Source organism: Anser brachyrhynchus, assembly GCF_964034855.1.
Source record: "Anser brachyrhynchus genome assembly, chromosome: 5".
NCBI classification, from domain to species: domain Eukaryota; kingdom Metazoa; phylum Chordata; class Aves; order Anseriformes; family Anatidae; genus Anser; species Anser brachyrhynchus.
In genome coordinates this window covers 12199140-12211945 of record NC_137699.1, presented here as the reverse complement: position 1 = coordinate 12211945, position 12806 = coordinate 12199140, and the positions used below count along the sequence as shown (strand labels likewise).

Here is a 12806-nt window from a genome sequence, read left to right as displayed (position 1 = left end):
CATCAATGCTTGTCTCTCTTTTTTCCCCTCGCTATGGGGGGATGGTGCTGGCTGTAGCTGGTGACTGTAGCCAGTGTGCTTTGAGGTCTTTGAGGTTGATGGCTGTGGTTTGTGCGCGTATTTGGAGACATCCTGCTCTCTTACACGTTTCCTCAGCTTACTTGCAGAATCTTTCACAAGAAAGCTATGAAATTGCTGTAGGGAAGATCAAAAATTTTAAATCAACACAGGGGAAATCATGAGTTTTGTAACTCATTTGGTAGAATACTTATGTATATAACAATGTTTCTATCAGCAGGTATCTTTTGACCCTGCATTCTTGTGATCTGTTGCTACTGAGCCAGAATCTTTTTTTTCTTTAGCTAGAGAAGTCTGTTCAGACAGCTTAAACCCTTGACAGGACATTTAGACTTTTTGTCTCTCTTTTTTCTAAAGGAAAAATAGAGCCTCAGCTAAGTTCTTGGTGCTGTTTTCTTAGGAGGGTTAAGGGTACAGTCTTGCTTGGGCAGGAGGTAGATTTATTTTGTAGTTCTCACTTGGAAAAGGGTAAGCAGCAAAGTGATGTCCTCAGGACTGCATTCATAGCACTTGCCAAGTGCCCCCTGCCTGTGCACGCCCTGGGGTGTGCTTGGTGGTGGCAGGCTGCCTGCAGTGCAGCCAGAGGCCCTGGGAAGTGGTTGCCTAGGGACTGCTGCAGGGTGCTGGGGCAGCTGTGGAGCATCCTGAGGTCCTGCAGTGCTGTGCAGGGCCAGCTGCGGCTCTATGCAGTCATCTCAGCTGCCCCTACAGCCTTTGCAGGGCTTGTCCTCAATCGTGTTCAAAAATGATCTTACTGAGCATAGCAATGAGGAAGATGGTTTGGGTGAAAAGGGAAAGCCCCTGATTTAAAGTCAAGTCCCACGATGGCCATAATAACCACTACTCCTTCCCCTTTCTTCAGTTCTTCCCCTTGGGCTGTGTTTATGAGCACCAGAACCTCTGTAATTAAGTAATACGTTGTGTTGCTTTGGGATCCCTTGTGCATCAGGCTAGCAGGTGCAGAGCTGGGGTTTCGTTCTCCGAACAAACAGGGCCGTGTGTCCCCAACCCTCACCAGTGCAGCCCTGTGCTGTCCCAGCACCAGAGCAGGGGCATACAATCTCCTTGCCGCTGACCCCACAGGGGCAGGTGCCTGAGGGTAAATACAGAAACGTGGCCACAGACTGGTTAAGAGCTGTTTAGGCCTGCCTACAAGTGTTCGAGGGAGGTTTTGAGCTGGTCAGTGTGGTTTTGAGGAGCTCTATAGCAGGTGTGGGGTGGTTTCGATCAGTTCAGAAGAGTTTTCAAGTGGTGTAATAGAATAGGATTACAGGTGGTTAGAGATCTATCAGAAGTTCTGGTTTTGAGCGCTGCACAGCTCTTGCCTGTGGTTGAGACGAGTGGTTGAGACTCACAAGAGCGAGCGAGCAAAGCTTTGTAGTGGCTAAAGGCTGTTTAAAGCTGCTCACCAGGAGCTCCCTCCTGGCTTCTAGGTTGCCCCAGGACCTCCACATTCCCCCAGCTTTTCTGGTTCCTCTTGTGCTCTTTGTGTCACTCTGGGTGCCTGTGGGTCTCGCAGTGAGTCTCGCCTTTCTGGCCAGCCTGTTGGCTTTCTGAGGTGCCTTCAGCGTCCCTGTGGTGTCCCTGAGCTTTCTTGTTCTCCACAGCCCATCTAGGACTCTCTCATGTTCCCTAGGCTCCATCAGGCTATTTCAGGCTACTCTGAGCACAGATCCAGGCTGTCCCCTGCCAGCTGGCCTCTGTCCCTGTAGTGGATTTATGTGGCAAGGTTTTGGTAGCAGGGGGATATAGGGATGGCTTCTGTGAGAAGGATCCAGAAGCTGCCCCATGTTTGGTAAGGGCCCCACTGCTGACCAGAACTGAGCCAATAAGTGATGTTGTTTTGTGCCTCTGTGACAGCATATTTAAGACAGGGAAAAAAAAAAAAAAACGCTATGCCACACAGCGGCTGAAAGAGTGAGAGGAGTGAGGAACAGCCTTGGAGGCACCAAGGTCAGTGAAGGAGGGGGAGAGGTGCTCCAGGCGCCAGAGCAGAAGTCCCCTGCGGCCTGTGGTGAGGCCCATGGTGAAGCAGGCTGTCCCCCTGCAGCCCATGGGTCCCACAGTGGAGCAGGGTTCCACGCTGCAGCCCGTGGAAGAGACCACGGTGGAGCAGGTGGACCTGCACCGATGGAGGCTGCGGCCTGTGGAAGACCCCTGCTGGAGCAGATTCCGGGCCGGACCTGTAGCCCGTGGAGAGGAGCCCACGCAGGAGCAGGTGAGCTGGCAGGAGCTGCTGCCCGTGGGGGATCCAGGTTGGAGCAGTTTGCTCCTGAGGGATGGACCCCGTGGTACGGACCCGTATCTGGAGCAGTTCTTGAAGAGCTGCTGCCTGTGGGCAGCCCACGCCGGATCAGTTCGGGAAGGACGGCATCCCGTGGGAGGGACCCCACAGCACGGGGGATGAGAGTGACCGAGAAGGAGCAGCGGAGAAGCAGCGCTATAGACTGACCGTAGCCCCCATTCCCCCGTTCCCCTGCGCCGCTCCCGGGGGAGAAGGTGGAAGAGAGTGAATGGGGGGGAAGGTGCTTTTGGTTTCTTTCCTTTGTTTCTCACTTCTCTAGCTTGTTAGTAATAGGTAATAAATCTTACTGTCTCTCTATGCTGAGTCTCTTTTGCCCGTCACAATAATTACTGTGCAATCGCCTCATCGTTATCTCAACCCTTGAGCCCTTTTCACCGTATTTTCTCCCCGTTCCTCTTTGAGGAGGGGGAGTGAGAGAGCGGTTGTGGTGGAGCTCGGCTGCCCACCCGAGTAAAACCTCCATAGTCCCTCATGGGTTTTCTGGGATTTAACATCGTGTTTGGGGTTGAACTGGCTTTGTTTGAGCCTGAACCCTGTGCCAGAGCAAGCAGTGCCCATCGAGCCGCAGACTTGACGTTCTGGTGATGAGCAGAAAGTTCACAGGAGGGCCCTTGCCAAAACCACAGCTGCTGTCAGAGCGTTTCCACTCCAGGATGGGTAATCGATAAAAATCATGAAGCCATTTCAGAGCCCTGCCAGGCTGTGAAGGGTCCTTGGGGCGTCTGGTTCTCTGCGCAGCCCCAGTTCAGGCATCAGGCTGGTGCTGCTGGCCTGAGGCCGGGGCAAAGTCTCTCACAGACAACACTGGCCTGGCCACAACAGGCTCTAGAAAGCAATTTATTTTTTTTTTTTTCCAGGCTGACTGCTGAGTAATTGACCAGAGCATGGTCCCTGGTGTCACCGCAGCAGACGCAGGGCTCTGGAGCTCAGGATATGAGCCGAGAGTCAGAACTGAGTTATGGAGGGGAAAAAAGTACGTATTTTCCATGATGAGAGCTGTGCTGGGCCCAGAGTGACCAGGAAGCTTAAGCAGATTTGTGCTTAATTAATCTAAGCTCTCTGCTCGGCTCCATAGTGGTGCTCCCAGTAATGGGAGAGAGGGCAGGCCATGGGCCTGGTCCCGTCCTGGGGGCTGCCCTGACCCTGGGAGGGCCCTGGGGCACTGCCGCTGACCACAGGAAGGAATGGAAAGGTGAAAGCGTGAGATACCTGAGATAGGTTCTATATTTAATGGTGGTAAAACCAATATGAGCATCCTCCGTAACAAATACATGGCCAAAAACGAGAGTAAAAAGACATTGGGAACTGGGGCTCAGAAATATAGAAACCCTCATCAATATACAACTCACAATGAAAGAGCTGTGAAGAAAAATCTTGTCATCCAAGATTTGGATGCCTCCTCCTGGAAGAGGTCCTGCCTGGATCTGTAGTGCATGAACACCCTTCAGCTCCAGGTAGTAATTCCTACATCACTCAGGAGGATTGGCGCGGAGTCTGCACAACCAGCATCTGGCCATGCACGTTAGAAGGTCCTTTCATCATTAAAAGGAGAAAATATCTCCTAAAAGGAGAAAATATCTCCTGTACCTGTCATCTCTTGATGCGTGTGCAAGCTCCAGAGCCCCTCACTGAGGAGTCCTGCTTGTCAGATGTGTTCTGTACCCACGTTGTGTTTTCCTTCTTTCAGAGCAGCCAGCATCTGTAATGTCTCTTCATTTAGTCAGGATTTCTTCAGCCTTTGAGAAGAGATTTAATCTACCCAAGCTGTTGACGGTTGACCGTGTCACTGTGCAGACAGATACACACACACAAAAAAAAAAAGGACAAAAAAGCAGCTAGCATTTTTTATTATTATTTTACTTTTGGTTTGGCGTTTTTTGTCCTGGTGTCATGTGGTCTGTTATCCAGCTCTTTCTACTCCAGCAAGCAGAGCCCAGGGAGGCTTGAGGCTCTGGGCCAAGGCAGCCTCTGCTTCATGATGTCCTTCACCACAGCCTCTGCAGGAGGCAGGTGGGGTGCCCGAGCATCTCACAGGGCAGCTGTGTGCTGTCCACAGCACATCAGCACACGTTGGGGCTTACAGTGCCGGCGATCCCTCCACCTCCAGCCAAAGGACTGTCCTCAGGGGGCTAGCGGAAGCCTTCCAGTGGACTCCATGGAGTCCTCCTGCCCTCCTGGTCTGCATCATCTGCCATGCCACCGCTTCCGAAAGGGAAATGGCACCAGCCTACAGCATCACAGCCACTGTGCTCGCAAGGATGCTCGGGCTCCAGGGCAGGTTGCTGTTTTGCAGCTCAAGGTACCTTAAAGCTGATCCCTCATAAATACACTCCCGTGAAAGCACCCAAGGCGGTTGCCACAAAGTGCTTGTCCTGGCTCTCATACAAGCAGTGGCAGACCTCCAGCTCACAAACTGCTGCATCAGAAGAGCTAAGGCCATTTCTCAGCTGTTTTGAAGCCACGCTAATAGTTCCTGTGTAATCTTGGGTGAAATTTTACACCCCATCTCCTCCAGCTCCTTTCTGCATTCCTCATTTAAGAGCCCAAAGAGGAACTTGGGCAAAAGTGTGGAAGAGGAAGAGGCTGCTCGGGGTGATTTCCACTGCTCCTGGGACTGGGAGCATGGCTCAGCCCGGGGTCAGCTGAAGGAAAAGCAGAGTTCATAAAAGCCACCAGTCACCAACAGGAGCCTCTCCAGGCCTCTCCAGCTGCCCCAGCATCTTGGCAATGAGGTTGGCCAAACTTGTCCTGCTGGTCAGGAGGTTGCTCTCCCAGCAGTAGATGTAGAAGACATGGCCAAACTCCACAAACACCTTACCTGACACCCAGTCCAGTATGGTCTTTCTGGCTGTCATCATCTTGCCCAGGCCCACAGCTCCCAGGAACATGACGACTATGTGGGTACAGCCATCTGGGCTGGTCTTGAAGAGGCACAGCAGCAGTGGAGTAGCTATTTTGCTCCTTTGGGATCTCCGCGTACCTCCATTCCCATGGCCACAACCTTGTCCTCCCATTGCTCTTCATTGTGGTGCTTGTTGGCAGTCACCAGCTTTGAGGACCTGGTGTTCAGGTTCACTCCATCACCGACCTGGGTGTTTTGGTCCTTTATCCATCTGTAAGCATGACATACCTGTTCGTTTTGTGGGTTTTTTTTGTAAGTATTCCAGTAATCTGAAATGGTGAGAGGCCACCTTATGCACCTGTGGACCATGAGGCGAGCCCCACAGGTGCCCCCCCAGCAGAGGAGCAGACCCCAGGGCTGGAAGAGAAAGGGGTCTTGGTTGGCTGCACCATGGGGCCCCCCCACATGCCCTGTAGGCCTCCTTGTGAAAACACATCCCATTAAAAAAAAAAAAAAGTCCTGTCCCCACCAGAAGCCCATCAAGATCACAGCCAGCAAGGCTGCTTCAGCCCCTGTGGGACCAAAACAGCCGAGGCTGGGCCAGGTGGAGGTGCTGTTAGGATGGCCTTTGCTCACATCAAAGGTTTTGGTCAAACAAAAAGAAGCTTCAAAAGCCCAGGTAGCCTCAGGGTGACAGACCTGTGGTGCAGCAGGATCTGCCCAGTTGCTGCCAGGTGGTGGGGCAGGGTGAGGAGCAGCCCCGGGGGGCTGAAATTCGGGCTAAACCCAGGCTGCAATCTCCTCTGAGCAATTTGCACGCTCCCGGCAATGAGCAATAGCCGTGCTGTTTTGTCAGCATGGGAAGGAAGTAGGTAAGGACAGCCCATGAAGGAAAACCATACACATCCTTACAGAAGCCACGTCCTTTGCAGCACGAAGACAAATCCCACGAGAGCAAAACCTGCTTAACCGATTACAAAGCGTTTGGAAGTTGTAAAATCCTACCTTGGCACGAATGTGCTGCGTTCGGCTCAGAAAGCAGATTTGGGTTTTGGCTCTCTGCCACCAGCTGGTAATTACAAAGAGTGTCAGCCAAACTAAAAATGTATCTTGGATGGAAAGAGACCCAAAACAAAGTCAAATAAAGCCCTTTGTAAGTGCTGCTGCCAGGATCCTGGCAAGCTCCGATCTTCCTGAGCCTTACCAGTCCTACAGTGACGGCACTCAGGCCGGGTTGACTTAGTGTAAGCACATTAATGGCTGCGGAGTAGTTAAGAAATAATAATTAAGGATCGGTCTGGTATATCGAGAATGGTGCCGAGGAAACTGGAAGTCAGTTCTACTCCACGCTGATTTTATTACTTAAATACCCGCAGCACAAGAGCTGGGCACGTCCTGTGAGCAGTGAGGGAGCTGATATTCGGTGGTTCCCATGAGAGAGATAAAGCCCAGTCTGAATATAAGGCAAATTTACTGAGCTGGGCTGTCCAAAGCCAGGGGACAGTCCCTGTCTAAGGGACTGGGGTGAGCCCGGCCAGTGGCTGTGCAGAGCTGGATGCATGGGGCAGCCCAAACTGCTCCCTTACTGCTGTTGCCTCCCAAAAAAATATAGGAAGGGAGAAAAGCATCATCTGGAGCAGTCATCTGAAAAGTCAGCACTCCTCTGCTTGTGGTTTTGTACCAGAAATGCTCTTTTTATGGGGCTGGACATCGCAGGGGCACCCACCGATGGGTGACCTGGTAAAGAGCAGGAGGGCAGCCCTAGGTGTTTCCTAGCCCCAGAGGAGAGGGAGGAGGTGACCACATCAACCCCCAGCTCCAGGAGAGCAGATTGCATCTCCTTCAGGGGTGCTCATAACCATCTCGGTGGCCCACAGCAGCTTCGTGACATCCCCAGCAGGCTGCTGGGCTGCCAGCACCCCTTCATCTGGGGAGGGAGATGGTTGGTGAGGGGGGCCATGAGCCAAGCTCTGACGCTTGGCCTTGAGGGCCATTAGAAATGAGCCCTGGTCGGGCTTATTTGCTCATTTATTTGCTGCAAATGCAGCCATAAATGGTGTACTAATAGATCCTCTGGAAGAGATTTGCAGCCAGGCATGGGTCTTATCTCTAATTACGTGTCTGGCTGAGCTGCATCTGGCTCCAGGGACGTCTGGGTGTATTTGGTTCCTGGAGCTCCTCTTGAAGCCCGCTGGGACCCTGGGCTACGAGCAGAGCCAATTAATACCCACCCCGGGGAGAGGCAGCCACGGCCGTGTGCCGTCTGGCTGCGGGCTGCCGTGGCTAGGAGGATCTGTCCCACGGGGAACAAACAGCCCCCGCTGTCTGGGCGATGCCACCAGGCCAAAATAGGGAAAAATTGGGTCGATCAGGCTGGCATTTTCAGCTGGGATGGAGGCAACTCCACGAAAACAGCGGGAGAAAGCTGGAAAAGAAAGGGAAGGAAATACAGGCAGGCTCGGTTTTGAAAGTGCCTCCTTTCCCAAATGTCATGCCCGTGTTATCGCAATGTTTCCAGAGCATCCTTTTGTTCCAAAAGGTTCATTTGCATTTAAAGAAGCCAGCTGCAAGGGGTGGGGGGGTTGTGGGGGATGTCGCCAGGCGCACTAAAGATGGCTTTGCCCCCTCCCCGTATGAAATGAGCGGAGAACCAGAAATTATTGCTTCACGCGGAGCAAAAACAATCAGCTGCGACTCGAGGTCTTTTCCAGGTCTGCAAACAAACAAAAAAAGAAACAAAAACAACCCAACATTTCAGTTGGGTGCAATCGCTCCTGGCTTGCTCTGGACCACCTCGTTTTCCCCTCCTGCTGACACGTATTTGGTTTCTGATTTCAGAGCCCGGCAAACCCTGATTCACCCCATCCCACGGGGGGGTGCTCCCTGGGGCTGGGGGGTACGATGAGGGCAGCCAGTGGGCTGGAGACCAGGCGAGCCCCCCCGTGGGTGATGGGATGCCACCCGCTGCCCCTCATCCCGCTCCGTCCCCCCGGGGTGGGGTGTCCCCGGAGCGGGGGCATTGCTCTCCTCCACTGTCTCCATCGCTCTGGCGGCTCCGCATCCCGCTCTCCTGTTGCTCAGAGATGTGGAGGCAGTTGCTAAGAGACACCGAAACGTCAGTATCTGGCCCTCAAGGAAAAAAAAAAAAAAAAAAAAAAGAAAGAAAAAAAAACGAGAGACAGAGAAAGAGAGAGACAAGGGAGGACGAGGAGGAGGAGGGGAGGAAGGAGGTGGGGAAAGACCTGCTCCGATTGCCAGGCTCGGCAGCAGCCTTGGCTGCGGCTGCAGAAGCCACTTGCCCAACTTGGTGGCCACCCGAGGACCCCTGCCTGGCCACCCAGGCCTAGCGGCTCCGGGGAGCTGAGCCCTGCTTTGTCCCCCAGGCAGCGTGAGTATCCTGGGGACCCCGACGTCCCCCGGCACCACCGGAGGAATCGGCAACCATGGCGGGGAAGGGGTGGGGGGGCGGCTGGGGCGGCAATTTTCCACGGCAAAAACGGCTGAGGTGGGGAAAAGATGGAGCTGGGGAGAGCACGGGCGCTCGGGGCGAGGGAGGAAGGAGCAAAGATGGCCAGGCGGCGGGGGGCGAGAGCGGGCCAGGCGGCAGGGCCGCCTGGGCAAGGGATGCTGTGGCGGAGGGAGGGCCAGGCATGGGGATGAGGTTATCTCTGCGGGGGCCAGGCAAGAAGGGTGTCCCCAGCAGCGGGCAGAGCTGACGGTGACGGCTGGTACGCCCCTGGCTCTGCCCACCGCCTGCCAGGATGAGCCAGGCGAAGCCGGTGGGGTCGGGGCCCTCTTTGTGCTTAAAGGCTCTGCCGGCAGAGGCACGGTGGGGGCTCGGGGGTGGTGTGGATACCCTGTGAGCCACAACCCCCCCCCCCCGGCAGGGCTTACTGCTAGCTTGGGTTTCTCTCACCCCTCTTTTCCACAGGCGGCTGAGAACGGCCTGACACCAGCCCTGTGCTGGGGGGGGACACGGTGGGCCCCCCGAATGTCTCCGGGACACCCCAAGCATTGCTTGGCTAGCTCGGAGCCCACCTCTGCTCCCCAAATCTTCCTCGGCCACCACCAGCAGCCCTCGGTGTGAGCGGAGGGGTGCCCCCCCGCCCCGGGATGGTCCCCACCAGGCTGTGACGGGCAGAGGATGCCGCTGCAGTGCGGCCGGCGGGCTGTCCCCGCGCTGAGGCCCACTGGCCGCCCCGTTCCCCGCGGCATGGCACTTGCTGGGCTCTGAGATGGGCCCGGGGGCTGGCCGCCGGCCCGCCATGCTGCTGGGCCCCTGGGTGGTGGCAGCAGCGGCGGTGGTGGCGGCGGCGGGCGCCGGGGCGGGCTGCCCGGTGCTGTGCACGTGTCGCGGGCAGGCGGTGGACTGCAGCGGGCAGCGGCTCTTCTCGGTGCCCGCCGAGCTGCCGCTGGACACCGGCAACCTCAGCCTGGCCCACAACCGCATCGCCAGCATCCCGCTGGGCTACCTGGCCTGCTACGCCCAGTTGCGCGTCCTCGACCTCCGCAACAACTCGCTGGAGACCCTGCCCACCAGGCTCTTCCTCGGGGCCCGGCGCCTGACCCACCTGGACCTGAGCTACAACAACTTCAGCCTGGTGACAGCCGACATGTTCCTGGAGGCTAGCGAGCTGCTGCGCCTCGACCTCAGCCACAACCCCTGGCTGTGCAAGGTGCACCCCAAGGCGTTCCGGGGGCTGGCGCAGCTGCGGGAGCTGGACCTCAGCTACGGGGGGCTGTCGGCGCTCAGCCTCGATGCCCTGGAGGGGCTGACGGGGCTGGTCACCCTGCGGATCGGCGGCAACCCCTGGGTGTGTGGCTGCGCCATGGAGCCCTTCCTCAAATGGCTGAAGAGCCGCATCCAGCTCTGCGCCTCAGGTAGGTGGCCCCGTTCCCCGCCGTGTCCCCCCCCACCCCCCCAGTTTATGGCATCCCCGGCCCCTGACGCCGCTCCCCTTGTCAGATTCACAGCTGGCCAAGTGCCAGGCCCCCCTCGAGGTGAAAGGGGTCCCCCTCTTCTCCCTGACGGAGGAGAGCTTCAAGGCCTGCCACCTCACCCTGACCCTGGACGACTATCTCTTCATCGCCTTCGTGGGCTTCGTGGTCTCCATCGCCTCGGTGGCCACCAACTTCCTGCTGGGCATCACGGCCAACTGTTGCCACCGCTGGAGCAAAGCCAGCGAGGACGAGGAGGTTTAGGTATGGCCGGGGAGGCTGGGACGGGGGGCTCGCCCCCGTTGCCCCCAGCCACCCCTAGCCTCCCCCGCTCCCCACCCCAGCCCCCCACCGCCTGGTGGGGACACCGGACTGTGCCTTGTCCTTGTCCCCTCCTGCTGTCCCCCGTGCCTGGCTGTCGTGGGGAGACCGGGGGACGGTTCCCCTCTTCTTTTGCCCAGAAATGGAGAATTTTCACCCCAGTTGGTCCCCCCCCCAGGACCGCCACCACTGCCATGAACCCCAGCGGAGCTTGGAGCCCCCCCAGCTCCTGGGGCCGGTGGAGGCGGTGGCACAGGGGGCACACGGGGAGGGTCACGGGGCCGGGAGCCTCCACGCGGTGCCTGTCAGTGGGAGACGGAGCAGGGGATGCAGCTGGGGGGGGGAGGGACCTCTATTTGGGAGCGAGACCCCCTCAAAAGCAGCGTGTGCCTTGGGGGATGCCCGCACCCACTGCCTTGGGGGGAAAAACATGGAAATCCTCACTTTCACCCCATAAACAGCACTGGTGGAGCAAGAGCCCGGCAGCCTCCAGCTCCCTGAACCCTGCCCGTGCTCTGCGACCTTGCCAAAATGTGGGGGCCAAACCCAGGACATGGCAGTGCCACCCGGCTCAGTGCCACCGCCCGCTGGGGGACAGACCTGCGCCTCGCTGGTGACCCTGGCCACCGCTCGGATTCACAGACAGCCCCAGGGCCATCGTTCCTGGCGGTGGGACAAGAGTTGAAGCCCCAGGAGCAGCTCCCGGGCATGGCTTTCACCAGCCACCTTTTTGCTCCTTTCCCTCCTCCTCCTAAGTTTTGCACAGGTTCAGGGCCATTCCAGGTGCCAGATGGCTTGGGGAACCTGTCCTGATTTCATCGTTAGGAGGCAAAAGGAACTCCAAAGGAAAAAAAAAAAAAAAAAAAAAAGGAAGAAAAAATAAAGCCAACAGCCCCTCTGCCCAGCCAGGGTGGCCACTGCTCCCACGTGTGTTTTACACCGTCTTTGTGGCTGTTCCTGCAGCATGTAGGGCTGAGGACTACCGCCTCCACCCCAGCTGTAAAACCCCTGTGGTCACATAGCACTTTGCTGCCAAGAAGCATTTGCTCCCATCCTTGGCCTCCCGGGGTGGGTTTTGCTTGGGAAAGCCCCCCCCTTGCCCCTTCCCTGGGGCTGCTTGCCTGCCGGATGCATCCCGAGGAGGGGCCTCCCGTGAGCTGTTTTATTTTCTTACCGTGTTTCCATGCGTGTAGCTGGAGTGTAGATGCACAGTTTAAAAACAAACCAACCAAAAAAAAAAAAAAAGAAAAGAAAAAAAAAAAAAAGACGAGAAAAATGGGGAAAAATAAGGCAGTGTGCTGGCTTGATGACTCCACCCCCAGCACCAAGTTTCTCCCGGGGCCAGGAGCCCTGGTAGCAGCGTGAAGGCAGAAGGCTGGGTGCAAATCACAGCGGTCCCCGTGGCAGAACCCCGCAGGGATGTGGCCTTGCGCAGGCTTCCAGCCCCCTCGCCAGGTCCTGCGCTGATCCGGGGGATGTGAGAGTCCCGCAGTGGGCAGTCCTGAGCCGTGGCGAGGAGAGATGGGGCCACAGTCAGGCTGTACCCGTGGCGGGGTTGCACCCACAGCAAGGCTGGCTCCCTGGCAGGTTTGCACCCGCAAACCCCAGGCCCACAGGAGAGCAGAGCCCACCGATGTTGCCTCCTGGGATGGAGGCACTGGGGGTCCCTTTTTTCTTTTTGGTGTCTGCCCCTGCCCCACCAGAACGGCCTCTGGATACCAAGGACAAAATATGTGTTTCCCCCAGCAGTTCCTGACCCTGTTATTGGGTGACGGAGGAGAAAGTGCGAATTCAAAGCTCCCCAGCATCCTTGAATTCATCCAGACCAATTTTCTGCCTTTCTGAAGCAAAAGGGCCTTCCCTCGTGCTTCGCTGCCCTGCATGGGGAGGGCAGGGACCTGCGTGAGGGTGCCAGCCCCCACGCCAGGTGCCCCCACACCACAGCCACGTCCAGTCCTGCAGCGAGCTGGGGAGTGCCCGGGCGTGGAGGCAGCCGCCCTGCCCTCCTGTTGTCCTCTCCTTCCCTCAGCCATACCCTCATCCTTTCTTCTTTTTCCTTTCCTTTCCTTTCCTTTCCTTTCCTTTTCCTTTCCTTTCCTTTCCTTTCCTTCCTTTCCTTTCCTTTCCTTTCCTTTCCTTTCCTTTCCTTTCCTTTCCTTTCCTTTCCTTTCCTTTCCCTCTTTCTTCTCTTCTCTTCTCTTCTCTTCTCTTCTCTTCTCTTCTCTTCTCTTCTCTTCTCTTCCTCTCTTCTCTTCTCTTCTCTTCTCTTCTCTTCTCTTCTCTTCTCTTCTCTTCTCTTCTCTTCTCTTCTCTTCTCTTCTC

At 56.5% G+C, this 12806-nt stretch overlaps 1 protein-coding gene across 2 annotated transcripts; it reads left to right on the top strand.

The window, feature by feature from the left end:
- The first annotated feature begins 6705 nt into the window (after window positions 1-6705).
- Window positions 6706-12660, top strand: LRRC55 (leucine rich repeat containing 55). Of its 2 annotated transcripts, none has more exons than XM_080593652.1 (4): window positions 6706-8613; window positions 9157-10106; window positions 10192-10427; window positions 12234-12660. In XM_080593652.1, exons 2-3 carry the CDS (start codon window positions 9461-9463, stop codon window positions 10425-10427), a joined length of 882 nt encoding a protein of 293 aa, XP_080449778.1. In that variant the 5' UTR covers window positions 6706-8613; window positions 9157-9460; the 3' UTR covers window positions 12234-12660. The 2 variants fall into 2 exon arrangements, with proteins under 2 accessions (XP_080449778.1, XP_080449777.1); XM_080593651.1 differs by lacking the exon at window positions 12234-12660 and adding an exon at window positions 10946-11408 and having other exon boundaries at window positions 6715-8613.
- Window positions 12661-12806: the final 146 nt, after the last annotated feature.